The 19604-nt window shown below is 41.0% G+C and overlaps 1 protein-coding gene across 1 annotated transcript; it reads right to left on the bottom strand.

Moving 5' to 3' along the window:
* Positions 1 to 1781: 1781 nt before the first annotated feature.
* Positions 1782 to 19541, bottom strand: evc (EvC ciliary complex subunit 1). The gene is made up of 20 exons (XM_020493768.2): positions 19109 to 19541; positions 18739 to 18852; positions 18290 to 18376; positions 17683 to 17906; positions 17430 to 17514; positions 17063 to 17161; positions 16804 to 16941; positions 16265 to 16426; positions 15666 to 15882; positions 10179 to 10327; positions 9844 to 9942; positions 9542 to 9754; positions 7391 to 7500; positions 6923 to 7136; positions 6350 to 6565; positions 5831 to 5966; positions 5425 to 5527; positions 5066 to 5192; positions 4497 to 4587; positions 1782 to 2471 (listed from the first exon to the last, which is right to left on the bottom strand). Exons 1-20 carry the CDS (start codon positions 19292 to 19294, stop codon positions 2371 to 2373), a joined length of 2871 nt encoding a protein of 956 aa, XP_020349357.1. The 5' UTR covers positions 19295 to 19541; the 3' UTR covers positions 1782 to 2370.
* Between the last annotated feature and the right edge of the window lie 63 nt (positions 19542 to 19604).

Raw genomic sequence — 19604 nt, 5'->3', positions numbered from 1 at the left:
CGATCCTTTTTTTCGTTTTCTGTTTGTTTTGTCTTATTAGTTGCACCTGTGTCTATTTGTGTGTGCTTGATGGGCTTCCTTATTTAAAGTGCGTATACCCGCCCTTGTTTTGAGCGGGATTATTCTTGTGTTACGTATGTGTGTTATTTAGGTGTGTTCGTGTTCTAGACCTGGGGCCCTGTGTTTTGGGTTGGTCCATATATTTCCACGCCCTGTGTTGTGGGCATTGCTTTTGTGGCAGATTAAAGTGCATTTCTTCCTGTGGAACTCTCTGCTCTCGATTCTTCCTCACACACCTAGTCCCTCGTGACAAAAGTAATACTGGGAATATAATTAGATACAATTAAACCACCCATTCGTAGATGTACGTAGGTTTTGAGTTGGTATCTTTAATGGATAATTTGATAAAGATGAGGTTTAAGCATTATTAAACTGTGTCAAGTTCTGACCATAGTTCTTGTGTGTTTTCCTTGTTTTAGTGTTGGTCAGGACGTGAGCTGGGTGGGCATTCTATGTTTTGTGTCTAGTTTGTCCGTTTCTATGTATGGCCTGATATGGTTCTCAATCAGAGGCAGGTGTTAGTCATTGTCTCTGATTGGGAACCATATTTAGGTAGCTTGTTTTGTGTTGGGGTTGGTGGGTGATTGTTTCCTGTCTTTGTGTTCTCTGCACCAGATAGGACTGTTTCGGTTTTGCCACATTTGCAGTTTTGTAGTGTGTTCATGCGTTGAGTCGCTGTCATTAAATAACCATGGACACTTCTCACGCTGCGCTTTGGTCCTCTCCTTCCCAGGAAGAAAGCCATTACAAACTGTCTACAAAGTCTGGGAAATTGTGCTCTAGAAACTGACAGTAGTGTGTCCACTTTTGGTTAAGTTACCCTAACGATGTAACTATAAAACACTTATTGGATTTTCTCCATCTGGGTACATTTGAAATTCAACTGCCCTTAAGGCCTGAAAATGTGTTTAATTTTTTCTTCCCAGTATGAGAGGAGTTGCTGAATGTATTGAATAAACCTTTTTCCATAAAGCCTAGGGTATCCAACAAACTACGTATCATTGCGTGATTAATGTGATGTAGTGAAGTAATTGAAATACGTTGCATGAGAAAACATAATCTAGTTTTATTCAAAAGCGCAAATTCTGTTTTCTAGTCAATGAATGTCGATTTAACTCTGACTGCTAATCTATTAATTTGGCACGTAAGAATCATCGCCGGAGTAATGCTTGGACCTTTAATTAGGGCTATTTTCTGGGAATTGCGTCGTTATTATGTGCCTGATTTTACGACGACAAACAATTATAAATTGGGTTATTTGCGGGGTTTCTTCGTTATTTCAATAGCATTGGGTATATGGTATTGACTACAATCTGGGTTTCTGATAGAGTATTCTGTTAACTATTGTAGATGTACGTGAGGATGGGCCTCTGGGAGATAACTCTGACTTGGGCCTCTGGGAGATAACTCTGACTTGTGTGATAAGTTTGTCTCTCCTCATTTGATAGTAAATAAATTAACCACCACAAGGGGTACAGGTTAGTCGAGGTAATTTGTACATGTAGGTACTGTAGGCCGGGTGACCATTTGGATCTAGACTTGGAGCTCTGGCACCGCTTGCCGTGCGGTAGCAGAGAGAACAGTCTATGACTTGGGTGACTGGAGTCTTTGACAATTTTTTGGGCCTTCCTCTGACACCACCTAGTATATAAACTCAGCAAAAAAAGAAACGTCCCTTTATCAGGACCCTGTCTTTCAAAGAAAGTTCGTAAAAATCCAAATAACTTCACAGATCTTCATTGTAAAGGGTTTAAACACTGTTTCCCATGCTTGTTCAATGAACCATAAACAATTCATTAACATTTTCCTGTGGAACGTTCGATAAGACACTAACAGCTTACAGACAGTAGGCAATTAAGGTCACAGTAATGAACACTTAGGACACTAAAGAGCCCTTTCTACTGACTCTGAAAAACACCAAAGAAAGGTGCCCAGGGTCCCTGCTCATCTGTGTGAACGTGCCTTAGACATGCTGCAATCAACTGGCAAATCCTTTTCAATCCTTGTCATATGAAGATAAATTATAGATAAAACGAATCGGTGATCATTGGCCATTTGACATGGACTTTACACAACAAGTTGGAAATCGCAATTCCACAATGAGGGGTTTGGAAGGAATCGGTGGCTAACTGCAAGCGTTGCAAAGCAATCACTAGCCTGCTTTCAGCGGATATAAAGAGGATTAAAAAGGGTTATATTACATGTGAAAACAGCCAAAAATGCCCAGTACAACCCAGTACACCCGTCAGGTGTAATAAACATAGTTGTGTTCCAATTGTCTACCCTAATCCTAAAGTTGCACACTCCCTGTCATGAAAATAAAAGTGTTGGATTGGTGAGCAGAGTTTCATGCTCCCGCCTCTCTCGCCTCTTCCACAATGTTGGATTCAATGTTGGACTCTCCTCCTCCCCTGTAAAAATGTGACATTGATGATGCAATTCATGTTCACAAACACTCTTATTGAAAATATTCATAATCATAAAATAAACAAGAAAACTGTGTGATAGCTTCTATTTTCAGTAGCAAATATAATGGGCTGTATACCAAGTATGCGTCCGAAATGGTACTACTGCACTACTTTGGCTCTGGTCAAAAGGAATGCATTAGACTGGGAAAAGGGTGTCATTTCAAAGCCCTGTTCACTAGTAGAGGTCGACCGATTAATCGGAATGGCCGATTAATTAGGGCCGATTTCAAGTTTTCATAACAATTTTTGGACACCAATTTTTTTTTTACACCTTTATTTAATCTTTATTTAACTAGGCAAGTCAGTTAAGAACCCATTCTTATTTTCAATGACTGCCTAGGAACGGTGGGTTAACTGCCTCGTTCAGAGGCAGAACGACAGATTTTTACCTTGTCAGCACGGGGGATTCAATCTTGCAACCTTACAGTTAACTAGTCCAACGCTCTAACCACCTGCCTCTCATTGCACTCCACGAGGAGACTGCCTGTTATGCGAATGCAGTAAGCCAAAGTAAGTTGCTAGCTAGCATTAAACTTATCTTATAAAAAACAATCAATCAATCATAATCACTAGTTAACTACACATGGTTGATGATATTACTAGTTTATCTAGCATGTCCTGCGTTGCATATAATCGATGCGGTGTGTATCGTTGCTCCAATGTGTACCTAACCATAAATATCAATGCCTTTCTTAAAATCAATACACAGAAGTATATATTTTAAAAAATTGCATATTTAGCTAAAAGAAATCCAGGTTAGCAGGCAATATTAACCAGGTGAAATTGTGTCACTTCTCTTGCGTTCATTGCACGCAGAGTTAGTGTATATGCAACAGTTTGGGCCACCTAATTTGCCAGAATTGTACGTAATTATGACATAACATTGAAGTTTGTGCAATGTAACAGGAATATTTAGACTTATGGATGCCACCCGTTAGATAAAATACGGAACGGTTCCGTATTTCACTGATAAATTCACTGAAAGAATAAACGTCTTGTTTTCGAGATGATAGTTTCCGGATTCGACCATAGTTTCTGGATTCATGTTATCATGTTATAACTAAGTCTATGATTTGATACAGCAGTCTGACTGAGCGGTGGTAGGCACCAGCAGGCTCGTAAGCATTCATTCAAACAGCACTTTCGTGCTTTTGCCATCAGCTGTTTATGATTTCAAGCCTATCAACTCCCGAGATTAGGCTCATGTAACCGATGTGAAATGGCTAGCTAGTTAGCGGGGTGCGCATTAATAGCGTTTCAAACGTCACTCGCTCTGAGACTTGGAGTGGTTGTTCCCCTTGCTCTGCAAGGGCTGTGGCATTTGTGGAGCGATGGGTAACGCTGCTTCGAGGGTGGCTGTTGTCGTTGTGTTCCTGGTTCGAGCCCAGGTAGGAGCGAGGAGAGTGACAGAAGCTATACTGTTACACTGGCAATACTAAAGTGCCTATAAGAACATCCAATAGTCAAAGGTTAATGAAATACAAATGGTATAGAGAGAAATAGTCCTATAATAACTACAACCTAAAACGTCTTACCTGGGAATATTGAAGACTCGTGTTAAAAGAAACCACCAGCTTTCATATGTTCTCGTGTTCTGAGCAACGAACTTAAACGTTAGCTTTCTTACATGGCACATATTGCACTTTTACTTTCTTCTCCAACACTTTGTTTTTGTATTATTTAAACCAAATTGAACATGTTTCATTATTTATTTGAGGTAAATTGATTTTATTGATGTATTATATTAAGTTAAAATACATGTTCATTCAGTATTGTTGTAATTGTCATTATTACAAATAAATAAAAAGAATCGGCCGATTAATCGGTAGCGGGTTTTTGTGGATCCTCCAATAATCGGTATCAGTATCGGCGTTGAAAAATAATAATCGGTCGACCTCTAGTCACTAGTACTATTACTACTAATACTGCTAGTGTGCCATTTCAGATACAGCCCTTGAAAATCCTTACCTATGATGTCATCCTCAGTGTTGAGCTCTTTGTCGGGTAATGGGATCCGAGCTAAGGCAGATAGTTTAGCTATGAAGGCCTCTTCTGCCTCCTGATGGAGCAAACACAGAAATACAATATACAAAATTAATACAAATGTATTTTTTATTTCATCAAATATTTATTAAAACAATCTTTAATATATAAATCATGAACAACAGGCATTATCCATGAATTTACTTATATTAGCTGAACAAACTATGTAGTGATATTTACACATAAGACTGAAGAAATGTTTGCCAACTCTCCCACGGATTCATGGAAGTTAAAACTAAACTATTCTCTGCTTTCACATCAACATGATAATTTTATTTTACTAGGCAAGCCAGCTAAGAACAAATTTTTATTTTCAACAACAGCCTATGAACAGTGGGTTAACTGCCTGTTCAGGGGAAGAACGACAGGTTTGTACCTTGTCAGCTCAGGGACTTGAACTTGCAACCTTCCGGTTACTAGTCTAACACTCTAACCACTAGGCTACCCTGCCCTGATGAACCATTGTGAATTAGCATTTACAAGGTGGCTGTTACCTGTAACTGTCCTTTGATTCGCTCCATGGTTTGTTCCTGGGCTAACTTCCTTCTCCTCAGAGTTTCACATGCAACCTCCTGCTCCAAGTCATACTGTTCCAACATCCTCTTCTTCTGCAGTTCAACCCTATTAGCATGGTGGGTAGTGTACAATGAAAAAGAGTGAGCTCTTCTCTGTATAATACCGTTACAATATCAAACGCTCAATTTGAACCCAGGTTTGTACATACATAATTTGCTTTAGACAACTTTATGCCGTGTTCATTAGTTGCCATGCCAAGTCATAGGAGAGAACGACAGAGAATCAAATGTATAGTATAAATAACAGTCAATTAGTTAGTAGAGAAAGTAAACAGTACCTCTGATGAAACTCGGTGGACATGGGCTTCCTCCCCCAGTTGGCCAGCTCCTTTAGCATGTCCTTGTTCATCTGAGAGCTGCTCTCTCGTCGTTCACACTCCTCTGGGGAGGGGACAGACACAACACCACAGTGATAGTTGTATTACTAACTTTGGCCCCTAATTCAATCAATTGAAGATTTATGTGAAGGTTTGAGATAACGCACAGCTCCCTGCAAAAAAACAATACACCAATCAATTGCAACATTGCACATAAACAGCCCACGATTCTGCCAGTAGAACCGAAATACTTTCTAGTGTAGTTTTTCAGTGAACAGATTGTAAGGTACCTCACACATTCATAGTATCTGTAGTTTTACTATAGAATTAGCACTAATGGACCAAAATCACCACCTGTTCATCTCACCTCTGGCCTTGTTAGGGTGTTGCTGCTGAAGGCCCTTGGTGATGTCCTGGATCTGAGAGTAGTAGCTGGTGACCAGAGCACTGAGGGAATCCCGGGTCACGTACACACTCTCTGACGCTACCTCCGTCAACTGGCTCTACCATACCCAAATAAATAACAATTAGAATAGATAGAAAATAGATAAAAAAGGAGGGGGGGGGGCTATTTAAAAATAATACATAGGCCTAGGTCAGTGGATGCTGGTGAGGGGAGGATGGCTCATAATAGTGGCTGGAATAGAGTCAATGGAATGGTATCAAACGTGGTTTTCATGTGGTTGACACCATTCCTTTGACTCCGTTCCAGACTTTACTATGAGCCGTCCTCCCCTCAGCCGCCTCCACTGGCATAGATCCACTATAATTTATACTTGGTTTTTGTCATAATCTAAAATGATCACATTAGCCCTAGTTTGCCCATGTCTGTCTTAGGGGGAAAGGCCTAGAGGTTGTTTATGAATGAGGCCAGTCGCTCCATTACCTTCCTGCCGTGGTCAGGCTGGGGCCTAGTGGGAGGGGCCTGGTCCATCTGCTGCCAGAGGCTCTGGCTGAGGGCGTGGCCCACCAGCTGCTGGGCGTTGACCTGCAGGAGCTCCGCTCCCGTCTCTAGCTCTGACAGGAACTCCTGCTGGAAGCTGTGGCCAATCAGCAGTGTCTCTGGGCCCAGGTGCCTCTCGGCAACACTGGCACTGGATTCCTGTGGGCAGTCCAAGACACAGAGGGAGGTGATTGACAGACCACAGTGACGAGGTGACATATTGATAAGTGTACAAAATAGCTGTAGATGGAGCAAGAAGGACAGGTAGGGGTCTCTATATACTGTATTCCTTTTAAAGTAGTTTCTCTTCATTTCTAGGGGGAATCACAAGTGTGCACTTTTTTTGTTCTAGCTCTGCACACACACTTGATTCAACTAATCAAGGGTTTGGTGATTAGTTGATCAGTTGAATCAGGCATGTTTCTACTGGGCTGTAACAAATGTCAAAACAAGCCTCATCTTCTCACTTTGTAGATTGTATAATGTAATGTAATGTTAGTGAATGTGTGACTGAACCTGCTGCTGGGCTTTGGGGAGCGTTGGTCTGACTGTGGTCTGGGTGTGGTCCTCTAGAGCCAGCAGGGCCCTGAAGTCACTCTGAGACAGCACCTTGAGCTTGGACAACCTCATCTCCTTCAAGACCCTCAGACAGAAGTGTCTGGCCACAAAGTGCCTCTGCACCGCCACCAGCAGGAGGTGCTGTTTCTTCTCAATCAACATCCCCACATGGCTGGGATAGAATAGGGATTGGTCGTTGGTTGAGTCAAATGTGTTAGTTCTGGGCTGGAACAAAAGCCTGCACATCCTATTTTTACAGTATCAGGCATGATAACCACTGTGCCACTTTAAACCATGCTTTTGCTTGTCAGATGTGCTAGAGTGTATAAAATGTTTACGATTGAAAATCAAATAGATTTCAGATCATATATGAAATACTGTATTTTTTAAATGTATTTCCACCTGCCAGAGGTCCCCCTGCTTCACCTGTTAAGCATGTAGCTCTGTCTGACCACCATGCCTCTAAGGATCTTCAGCTGCTGTTCACCTAGGTGTCTGAGGCAGGCCAGCACTAGGGCCGCTTCCTCACACCATACCTAGAGCAGGACAAACATACAGAAATACAGTATTAAAAATGGGCGTAGTCATTAGCAAAACATTTCAAAACGGAAAGCAAAAACAATCGGTTGTAACTGGACCAGATCTAGTAGTACTACCTCCACATTTCATAAAGTTTTCTTCCATTTAGTGCTTAACGAATATGACCCAGGAGTGTAACCTGGCGCTTATCCAGAAGTGTGCAACGTTACAGAAGGTCCAGATAAAGATGCATTGAGTAGAACAGATATGATGTCTGTCATGTAGAATAGGGAATCGAGTCAGCTCTATTCATTACATTTTTGGGTCCGGCAGCATGTATACAGTATAGAGGTCGACCGATTAATCGGAATGGCCGATAAACTAGGGATAATCAAGTTTTCATAACATATGGAAATCTGTATTTTTGGATACCAATTCGGCCGATTTTTAAACATTTTTATTTTTATTTTTTTACACCTTTATTTAAGTCAGGTAAGAACAAATTCTTATTTTCAATGATGGCCTAGGAACGGTGGGTTAACTGCCTTGTTCAGGGGCAGAACGACATATTTTTACCTTGTCAGCTCGGGGATTCAATCTTTCAACCTTACAGTTAACTAGTCCAACGCTCTATCCACCTGCCTCTCATTGCACTCCACGAGGAGCCTGCCTGTTACGCGAATGCAGTAAGCCAAAGTAAGTTGCTAGCTAGCATTACATTTATCTTATAAAAAACAATCAATCAATCATAATCACTAGTTACACTAACTACACATGGTTGATGATATTACTAGTTTATCTAGCGTGTCCTGCGTTGCATACAATCGATGCTGTGCGTATTCGCGAAAAAGGACTGTCCTTGCTCCAATGTGTACCTAACCATAAACATCAATGCCTTTCTTAAAATCAATACACAGAAGTATATATTTTTAAACCTGCATATTTAGCTAAAAGAAATCCAGGTTAGCAGGCAATATTAACCAGGTGAAATTGTGTCACTTGCCTTGGGTTCATTGCACGCAGTTAGGGTATATGCAACAGTTTGGGCCGCCTAATTTCCCAGAATTTTACGTAATTATGACATAACATTGAAGGTTGTGCAATGTAACAGGAATATTTAGACTTATGGATGCCACCCGTTAGATAAAATACGGAACGGTTCCGCATTTCACTGAAAGAATAAATATCTTGTTTTCGAGATGATAATTTCCGGATTCGACCATATTAATGACCTAAGGCTCATATTTCTGTGTTGTTATGTTATAATTAAGTATATGATTTGATAGAGCAGTTTGACTGAGCGATGGTAGGCACCAGCAGGCTCGTAAGCATTCATTCAAACAGCACTTTCGTGCGTTTTGCCAGCAGCTCTTTGCTGTGCTTCAAGCATTGCACTGTTTATGACTTCAAGCCCATCAACACCCGAGATTAGGCTGGTGTAACCGATGTGAAATGGCTAGCTAGTTAGCGGGGTGTGCGCTAATAGTGTTTCAAACGTCACTCGATCTGAGACTTGGAGTAGTTATTCCCCTTGCTCTGCATGGGTAACGCTGCTTCGAGGGTGGCTATTAACGATGTGTTCCTGGTTCGAGCCCAGGTAGGGGTGAGGAGAGGGACGGAAGCTATACTGTTACACTGGCAATACTAAAGTGCCTATAAGAACATCCAATAGTCAAAGGTATATGAAATACAAATGGTATAGAGAGAAATAGTCTTATAATTCCTATAATAACTACAACCTAAAACTTCTTACCTGGGAATATTGAACTCATGTTAAAAGGAACCACCAGCTTTTACTTTCTTCTCCAACACTTTGTTTTTGAATTATTTAAGCCAAATTGAACATGTTTCATTATTTATTTGAGGCTAAATTGATTTTATTGATGTATTATATTAAGTTAAAATAAGTGTTCATTCAGTATTGTTGTAATTGTCATTATTACAAATAAAAATAAATAACTTGTCCGATTAATCGATATCGGCTTTTTTTGGTCCTCCAATAATCGGTATCAGTATCGGCGTTGAAAAATCATAATCGGTCAACCTCTAATACAGTACCTGTCCATCTCGCTCCAATTGAGCCTGTACACCCTCCAGTTGCCGTTTGGTATTGGACTCTGCCTGCTGCAACAGTGCAACCAGGTCACCATCTAGATCCAGCCATAGCCTCTGGCCTTGGTTTGTGGACAACTGGGGCTGAGCAGGGAGAGCAGATAGGAAGATGTCTTTGGCCAGCTCTCCCAGCTTCTTGGACCAGGTGGCATGATGCCTCTGGAGACACAAAAGCATGGGTTATTTTTAGAAAATAAGTTGAATTAGCACTGCACAGATTTTGGTGAAATGCCATAATTACGACCTACCCTCCAAAGATCACACACTGCCTCTGCCACTCTCCCATCCTGCTGCAGCTCCAAGTCACTGCTCTGCTTCCTCTGCTTCAGAAGCAGCTCCTGATACACCTGGAGAAGAGAATTGAACTGCTAAACCGGAGCATAGAGTTATAAGGAGCAATTAACAATGTAATGTAATGGGACTGGAAAACCATAATACACAGAGTTTGTACTTATCCAAATTCGATTTTATAGTGAAGTGAGTGAATAGAGAAGTACTTTAGCAGTACCGCTACTACTACTATTGTTATGGCACTGGACACACGACAGGGAACGAATGAGCCTACTAAAAGAGAGATACTGACCTTCACAAATTCCTGTAGTTCGCTGTGCGTCTGTGCAGAATCCAGTACACGGCTTCTCTCCTTTGCGTGAGTTCTCAGGAGTTTATTTTTCTTGGAGTCGATCTTCTTGCACTTTTCATACACAATCTCCTTGGTCTTTATCCTGCATTCTGTATAAAAAAATGTAATTACATGTAGTTTTGATTTATTGACATCATTATATATACATTACAATGTTACTACACTAAGTTGTTGATTTGGCACAGAATTTGACCAGTTTTCTTTTAACACAATTCACTTAATTCTTCTGTGTGTCATGCCGCATTCCGCATTTATCATTTAGAGTTGAGTATTAAACTACACTACTACAAAATGTACTTATATCAAAATTAGAGGTCGACCGATTAATCGGAATGGCCGATTAATTAGGACTGATTTCAAGTTTTCATAACAATCGGAAATCTGTATTTTTGGACACCGATTTTGACGATTTTTTTTACACCTTTATTTAACTAGGCAAGTCAGTTAAGAACACATTCTTATTTTAATGACGGCCTTACAGTTTACAGTTAACTAGTCTAACGCAATAACGACCGTTGCACTCCACAAGGAGACTGACTGCCTGTTACACGAATGCAGTAGAAGCCAAGGTAAGTTGCTAGCTAGCATTAAACTTATCTTATAAAAAACAATCAATCAATCATAATCACTAGTTAACTACACGTGGTAGATGATATTACTAGATATTATCTAGCGTGTCCTGCTTTGCGTATAATCTGACTGAGGCTGGTGTAACCGATGTGAAATGGCTGACTAGTTAGCGTGCGCTAGTAGCGTTTCAAGCATCACTCGCTCTGAGCCTTGGGGTGGTTGTTTCCCTTGCTCTGCATGGGTAACGCTGCTTCGAGGGTGGCTGTTGTCGTTGTGTTCCTGGTTCGAGCCCAGGGAGGAGCGAGGAGAGGGACGGAAGCTATACTGTTACACTGGCAATACTAAAGTGCCTATAAGAACATCCAATAGTCAAAGGTTAATGAAATACAAATGGTATAGAGGGAAATAGTCCTATAATTCCTATAATAACTACAACCTAAAACTTCTTAGCTGGGAATATTGAAGACTCATGTTAAAAGGAACCACCAGCTTTCATATGTTCTCATGTTCTGAGCAAGGAATTTAAAAGTTAGCTTTCTTACTTTGCACATATTGCACTTTTACTTTCTTCTCAAACACTTTGTTTTTGCATTATTTAAACCAAATTGAACATGTTTCATTATTTATTTGAGGCTAAATTGATTTTATTGATGTATTATATTAAGTTAAAATAAGTGTTCATTCAGTATTGTTGTAATTGTCTTTATTACAACAACAAAACAAAAAGAAATTGGCAGATTAATCGGTATCAGCTTCTTTGGCCCTCCGATAATCGGTATCGGCGTTGAAAAATCATAATTGGTCGACCTCTAATCAAAATAGTATAACTATACAATTATATTTTATTGTCACCACAGTGTGGTTCGCATTGGTTATAACAGTGCACTCAAAGAATAATCAATATTAATTTGCTTGATTTACTCTTTTTGGTAATGGAGAAAGGGCACTGAACATTTTAAGAAGCCAGTTAATTTAAGATGAGGAACTAGGCCACATAATACTGAAATGTTACCACCATATTCCTCAGGGGGGGAAGTTCAGCAGGGTACTAGATAATTACACAACTTCCCAGTGGGCACAACTGGTTACAAAGACGTCATTATGACGTCATGTGCCAAATTGTGCCCTCTGGGTACTCATTTCACATAAAATAGAATGTTAATCTAGGTTTGTAAATTCACCCTGGCAATCTACTCCTGTATCAGAGCACTCTGGTTTGAGAGTGCCAGAGCGGGGAATAATTCATGAATTTACGAAAGACCTAGCACCAGTGGCCTGTGTCAGTAAACATTGGGTAAAAAATTCAATGTAATTGTTGCCAGTACAGTGGTTAACCCACTAGATAACATGAAAACAGTATAACCAGCTCTGCTAGTAAAATGGTCACAGTGAGGTGTTCTCTCATTTGTGTCTGAAAGTAGCTAGAAAGCAACATTAGCCAGTTAGTTTGACTGTCGTGGTAAGGTCAAAACGCATTGATCAACCCTACTCTTCGCCCCAAAAGAGAAACGCTCTGAATGATCTTCATTTAAGAATGTCCCAGAGCACACTCTGAGACAATGGGGGCAATTTAAGAACGCACTCCTAATGTCTATGATTTGACCTGATACTGAATTCAGGGAGGTCACTTTTGAACACAAACCAGATTCTTCGTTTCAGAGGTTGGCTATCTGCAAGCGGCAGCAATAATGTGTGTCAGGCCAATGGCGTGGTCTCTGATACAAAATGTTAGAGGCTCTAGTATTTGCCGCAGAGACAACATTTTGCTATTTTAAAGCAAACTTCCTGCAATTCTACACATTATGCCATGGGGCTGAGAGAAAATGTGCTGAGGGTAGGTAGCAACAAATCTGCCATGCTGATCCTCAACACTGGAGCCCCTCAGGGGTGTGTGCTCAGTCCCCTCCTGTACTCCCTGTTCACCCACGACTGCATGGCAAGGCACGACTCCAACACCATCATTAAGTTTGCAGACGACACAACAGTGGTAGGCCTGATCACCGACAAAGACGAGACAGCCTAGACTAAGGAGATGTTTGTGGACTACAGAAAAAGGAGGACTGAGCACGCCCCATTTTTATCGACAGGGCTGCAGTGGAGCAGGTTGAGAGCTTCAAGTTCCTTGGTGTTCACATCACCAACAAACTGGAATGGTCCAACACACCAAGACAGTCAAAGCCTATTTCCCTTCAGGAAACTAAAAAGATTTGGCATGGGTCCTCAGATCCTCAAAAGTTTCTACAGCTGCAACATCGAGAGCATCCTGACTGGTTGCATCACTGCCTGCTCAGCCTCCGACCGCAAGCACTACAGAGGGTAGTGCGTACGGCCCAGTACATCAGCAGCTGCCTTCCATCCAGGACCTCTACACCAGGTGATGTCAGAGGAAGGCCCTAAAAATTGTCAAAGACCCCAGCCACCCCAGTCATAGACTGTTCTCTCTACTACCGCATGGCAAGCGGTACCGGAGTGCAAAGTCTAGGACAAAAAGGCTTCTCAACAGTTTTTACCTCCAAGCCACATCCTGAACAGGTAATCAAATGGCTACCCGGAATATTTGCATTGTGTTCCTCCCCCCAACCCCTATTTGATGCTGCTGCTACTCTCTGTTTATCATATATGCATAGTCACTTTAACTATACATTCATGTACATACTAGCTCAATTGGTCCGACCAACCAGTGCCCCCGCACATTGGCTAACCGGGCTATCGGCATTGTGTCCCACCACCCGCCAACCCCTCTTTTACGCTGCTGCTAATCTCTGTTTATCATATATGCATAGTCACTTTAACCATATCTACATGTACGTACATACTACCTCAATCAGCCTGACTAACCGGTGCCTGTATATAGCCTTGCTACTGTTATAGCCTCGCTACTGTTTTTTCACTGTCTTTTTTACTGTTGTTTTTATTTCTTTACTTACCTATTGTTCACCTAATACCTTTTTTGCACTGTTGGTTAGAGCCTGTAAGTAAGCATTTCACTGTTAGCTCTACACCTGTTGTATTCGGTGCATGTGACAAATAAACTTTTATTTTTACAATGGCTTATGTCGTGTTCTTATGCTATTTGGGTGACTCAAACATTATAACAAAATCAATGGGGGCCCCATTTCATGACATATTTGGAATTTTAGATTCTCTCTGACTGTCTAGTTTTTATTTTGGTGGTTGTTAGTTCTCAAAGATGATCTTATTTTAAAATATATAACTCCGTTATCTTTCCTACATACTTTATATCTGGTTTTAGTAATTTAACCTGTTTGGGATAGGGGGCAGCACTTTCACGTTTGGATGAAAAGCGTGCCCAGAGTAAACTGCCTGCTACTCAGTCCCAGTTTCTAGTATATGCATATTATTAGTAGATTTGGATAGAAAATACTCTGAAGTTTCTAAAACTGTTTGAATGATGTCTGTGAGTATAACAGAACTCATATGGCAGGCGAAAACCTGAGAAAAATACAACCAGGAAGTGGGAAATCTGAGGTGGTTCAAATTGCACTTCTTTAGGCTTCCACTAGATGTCAACAGTCTTTAGAAACTTGTTTGATGCTTCTACTGTAAAGGAGGGGCTCATAAGGGCTCTTTGAGTCAGTGGTCTGGCAGAGTGCCACAAGCTCGTGACGCTCGTTCACGTGAGAGGTAGCTCGCGTTCCATTGCTTTTGTAAAGACAAAGGAATTCTCCGGTTGGAACATTATTGAATATTTATGTTAAAAACATAAAGATTGATTCTATACATCGTTTGACATGTTTCTACGGACTGTAACAGAAATGTTGGACTTTTCGTCTGGACCTAGTGCTCACGCCTCATGAAGATGGATTACTGGGCTGAACGCGCTAACAACAAGGAGGAATTTGGACATAAATGATTAACTTCATCGAACAAATCAAACATTTATTATGGAACTGGGATTCCTGGGAGTGCATTCTGATGAAGATCATCAAAGGTAAGTGAATATTTATAATGCTATTTCTGACTAATGTTGACACCACAACATGGCGGATATTTCTTTGGCTGGTTTGGTCTCTGAACGCCGTACTCAGATTATTGCATGGTGTGCTTTTTCCGTAAAGTTTTTTTGAAATCTGACACAGCGGTTGCATTAAGGAGAAGTTTATCTTTAATTCTGTGAATAACACTTGTATCTTTTTATCAATGTTTATTATGAGTATTTCTGGGAATTTATGTGGCTCTCTGCAAAATCACCGGATGTTTGGGAAGCAAAACATTACTGAACATAATGCGCCAATGTAAACTGAGATTTTTTTATATAAATATGCACTTTATCGAACAAAACATACATGTATTGTGTAACATGATGTCCTACGAGTGTCATCTGATGAAGATCATCAAAGGTTAGTGATGAATTTTATCTTTATTTCTGCTTTTTGTGACTCCTCTCTTTGGCTGGAAAAATGGCTGTGTGTTTTTGCAACTTGGCTCTGACTTGGCTGTAAAGCCTTTTTGAAATCGGACACGATGGGTAGATTAACAAGAAGTTTATCTTCCATTTGGTGTATTGCACTTGTTAATGTGTGAAAGTGACATATTTCTAAGGCACTGCCTTTTCAGCGGAATGTTGTCGAGGGGTGCCGCTAGCGAAACCCATAGCCGTAAGAATTAAGTATATACTGAAAAAGTTTCACCATCACAAAAAGTGATTTACTTTTTTTTTATTGAGTGGTGGCAAAGATTTATGAATATAGGGGAACACTACTTATAGATGATCTAAGAATGTACGTGGTGTGTGTGTGTGCGTATGTGCATGTGTGTGTGTGTGTGTGTGTGTGCATGCGTCTGTGTATATCCATGCTTGTGCATGCATGCATGTGCGTCTGCAACATGACTCACCTTCGCTGCAGTGCTGCAGCCCCTCGGTCAGGGCAATCTGCAGCTCGCCCAGGGTCTTCTCCATGGTGGCGAATGTCAGGTGGCCGTCACTGGTCAGCTGCTCCAGGCCTCGGGCCACCAGGTCCTGTCTGAGTGACACCTCCTGCTGGAGTAGGGCCGGCTTGGCCTGCAGCACACCCCTCAGCTCCTCCCACCACAGCAGCTTCTCCTGGGTCCTCTGGGAGAGAGCCAGGGGAAAGAGAGAGATGGATGCAGGCCCTCATCAATAAATAGACCCTATCGGCCATGAAGATTAGATAGGTGTAAGAAGTATGACAATAATTCCTTCCTATAATTTTTTTATGTGTTACATTTTTATGTCTTTTCTATGTTGTAAGTAAAAAATAAAAAATTATAGGATGGAATTATTGTCATACTTCTTACACCTATCTAATCTTCACGTGTAATGCATCCATGTAGAACAGCGGCCATGCATGGAACCTCATTAAAGGTACAAAGCTTCGGGTGCAAATGGAGAAGTTCTGAAAAAGCCTTACTTGTATGTAAAAAATAACTTCTTTGTCCTGTATCCTAAAATGTTTCTTGTTCTTATATCTCACCTTCATGTCTGCCGCCTGAGTCTCAGTTAGCTGGTTTTCGACCAATAGGAGACATTGGATAAGGGTGTGGATGACATCCTGGGCCTCATCTCTGGGGAGAACACTGGACCTGCCCAGGAGGCTTTGGCAGAAGGCCTCCACCTGCTTGCTAAAGCCCTTGGTCTGTGGAGATAGACATACTTCTACACCGTGCTTCTACACCTGCATTGCTTGCTGTTTGGGGTTTTAGGCTGGGTTTCTGTACAGCACTTTGAGATATCAGCTGATGTACGAAGGGCTATATAAATCAATTTGATTTGATTTGATACTTCAAGTTTGTCCACAAACGTCCAAGTTTTTAAAGAAAACGTTTCCCCATAAACGTCTAAGATTTTTTCCATCAAACTGGCAATTGCATTGTCAGTGAAATCATGTTACTTTGCTAGAGCAGACAATATGGTTCAATATGGCTTTTTGATCTAGTCGACTTGGTTACCATTTGAAGCGCGTACCATTTGAAGCACGTACAATTTGAAGCGCGTACCATTTGAAGCGCGTACCATTTGAAGCGCGTGCTCCAGTAGATCTTTCTGAGTTCTTTCAATCTCCTCCAGGGTACAAGGATCTGAACTTAGATCTTTGTTTCTCTCACAGGAAAACAGGCTGGCTGACAGTTCTTTCTTTAATAAACCCAGTTCCTACAAAGAGATGAGAAAATCAATAAAGATCAGAATCCTTACTTGAGAATTTAAAAGCAGGTTTGTGGGAAATCATGATACGCATGCACATCTCATGCTAGGATTTGGATTAAGATTGTACCTTTTCTTGCAGGAGAAGAACACTGGTGAAAAAAGCTGAATCCTTTTTATCCTTGGGAAAACGACCGCTGAGTATAATTCTGAGAATTTGGAGAAAGAGCTACAACAAGGAAATGGGAGAGGTAAGGGAGATATCTTCTTGAGATTTGGACCCACCAATATGTTACACAACATTTAAGCAAACTAGTACGGTTGTCATATTATCAATGGAAATGTTCTTAAAAACAAACATACATTATAGAAAGTCTTGATAATGCAATATGAGGAGATAATAGGCCATATAAGTGCATTCATAATGCATTAATTGGCTCATGGAATGTGCTACCCAATTGTTTGCTACTGTGTGGTGAAAGAAAGAGGTCACCCACCACACATTTCTCTTCCAGGACCTGTGAACAGTGTATCTGCACGTCCTGCAGAGCCAGACAATACAGGCTGATCCTGCCCTCAAAACTACAGTGGTAACAGAATTACATTAGAAACACAGCTTGCATCTACAGTACAGAACAGTAAAGGGAGACTCAGCAATATGACATCCTCATACACAGACAAATAATAGTAGTGTTCCATGGTGAAGCAAGCACTTTAATGAACTGAAATATCTGTTCCTCATCATCTCACCCTGTTTGAGAGAGCGTGTGGGGGTAGAGGGCCACCCTGGTGAAGCTCTCGTTCTGCAGACTCTTGGGGACCAGTGAGGAGGAGATGAACTGGCTGCTGTCGTCGTTGTCCTGGTCCTGACTCAGTGAATCCCCGCTACAGCCCGACGAGGACTCTCCATTGGGGAGGACAGGCAGCTTGGAGTGCTCGTGCAGTGAGGGGTTGGAGGCTCCATCCGCTAAGGGCTGACGTTGGGATGTGACGTTAAAGGGCCAGTTCACCTCAAAGTCAAAGTTTGCCAGATGTTTCAGCAGAATATGTAGTGGACATTTTTTTTTTACCACACTCCTGGATGCGCCTCACCTCCGTTTCATCAACAAAACAAACACAATAACAAAGTCTTTGGTGCCGAACAGTGGCACTGTTACGCCTAATGCAGATTAGATCTTTAAAGGGGTAGTTCAGCCATAGACTGCTTTTATTAAAGGGTACAGAACAAATCTAAATATGTTTTTGTGCTGAACTATCAGAATAAAGGCAAAGTTACATTGCAATTAGTGTTCCAATTTGGATGGATTTGGTTACATGTGGTATGAAGGCTGTAATATAAACAGATAGATGATCTTACTCTGTATTTCTGGTTGATGGGGTACACCACCTTTGCCCGTGATGCAAAAGCAGCCACATCACTGTTCACGGGTGGCTGCTTCTTTTCCTGGTAAAGGAATAAACAAAGTGAATTGTTAGGGAAAATGTTAATGAAGTCAGGTGAATGTTAATGAAAGCCAAATCAGCTTTTCTTTACACATACTGTACACTCTTCGAAAAAAAGTTGCTATCTAGAACCTAAAAGAGTTCTTTGGCTGTCCCCCATAGGATAACCCTTTTTGGTTCCGGGTAGAACCGTTTTCCCAGAGGGTTCTACATGGAACCCAAAATAGTTTGAACTGGAACCAAAAGGGGTTATACTTGGGAACAGCCGAAGAGTGTACCTACCTTGCAATATATCTATCACACTAAGGTACTTTTATGGTGCTCAAATATTCTATATCTATAACTAAAATGCAATATATTTACTTTTTCATTGGTAGTGGCACTTTGGACACCCTTCTTGCTGTTGCTGACACAGTCACTGTGGTTGTTCTCCCTATCCTGGTCGTCTCCCTCAAACAGTCTTCTGGCATCATAGCCCTGGTGGAAAGGAATGGAAGACAGTATCATTTTGAATTGGGTTTATTCAAAAGGACTATACACCTCAGTTATTAAACAGTTATAAATCGTGTTAATGGTATCCTGACGCTTGCCAAATAGTGAGCTGATGACTGCAGAGTTATTGATTATTGCTGTTATTATTGCCAATGAGGTCATGCAGGTTAAGCTATTTTCCAAACAACGAGTTATAACACTAACTAATACAAACCTATAATAAACACCTTTATAAACTTACTTGTCGAGTTAGAAGCATAGGCTTCAGGCAAAAGACATACAGAACGGCTGCAGCTATGATTCCTGAAAAAAAACCACATACAGTGGCCACTGTCAATAATCCTGTAAATATGTGCAGAGATTCTGCAAAGTGAACCAAGACATCATTTGAGCAATCGGGATGCCTAATCGTATCGTGGTCGTTCATTTTGGATAATTCCCGGGTGCAAAGGAAGAAAATAGACGAAAAATGCGCATTTCTTCTACGCCTGAAAGAAAGAATCAGGACAACAACTCAAACTGGTCATGGACAAAGACCGTAAACCATTAAGCTACCGAAAACAACCGTAAAAGTTACTTTAAAAAAAAGTGTGGTGGAAAAGTAATAACTTGAGGTATGACACCGTAACTAACAAAACACTTTTTTTGTAGCGGTCAGAATCGATGTTTCACAGACGGACTATTCAACCAATCATTGAACAGATTGGATGTAACGCAAGGCATTTAGGGGTGGGGCT

The sequence above is a fragment of the Oncorhynchus kisutch genome, linkage group LG1, assembly GCF_002021735.2.
Source record: "Oncorhynchus kisutch isolate 150728-3 linkage group LG1, Okis_V2, whole genome shotgun sequence".
NCBI classification, from domain to species: Eukaryota; Metazoa; Chordata; class Actinopteri; order Salmoniformes; family Salmonidae; genus Oncorhynchus; species Oncorhynchus kisutch.
Note: the sequence above shows the minus strand (reverse complement) of the source record. Positions and strands in the feature narration are given on the sequence as shown.

What these genes read in the sequence shown, in the direction of transcription:
- evc (XM_020493768.2), bottom strand. Translation starts at nt 19,294, where the DNA reads ATGAACGACCACGATACGATTAGGCATCCCGATTGCTCAAATGATGTC. An exon ending in CACACGCTCTCTCAAACAGG is followed by an intron (nt 17,515 to 17,682) that starts GTGAGATGATGA and finishes TTACCACTGTAG; the next exon opens with TTTTGAGGGCAGGATCAGCC. An exon ending in GAATCAAAGGACAGTTACAG is followed by an intron (nt 4,588 to 5,065) that starts GTAACAGCCACC and finishes TTGCTCCATCAG; the next exon opens with GAGGCAGAAGAGGCCTTCAT.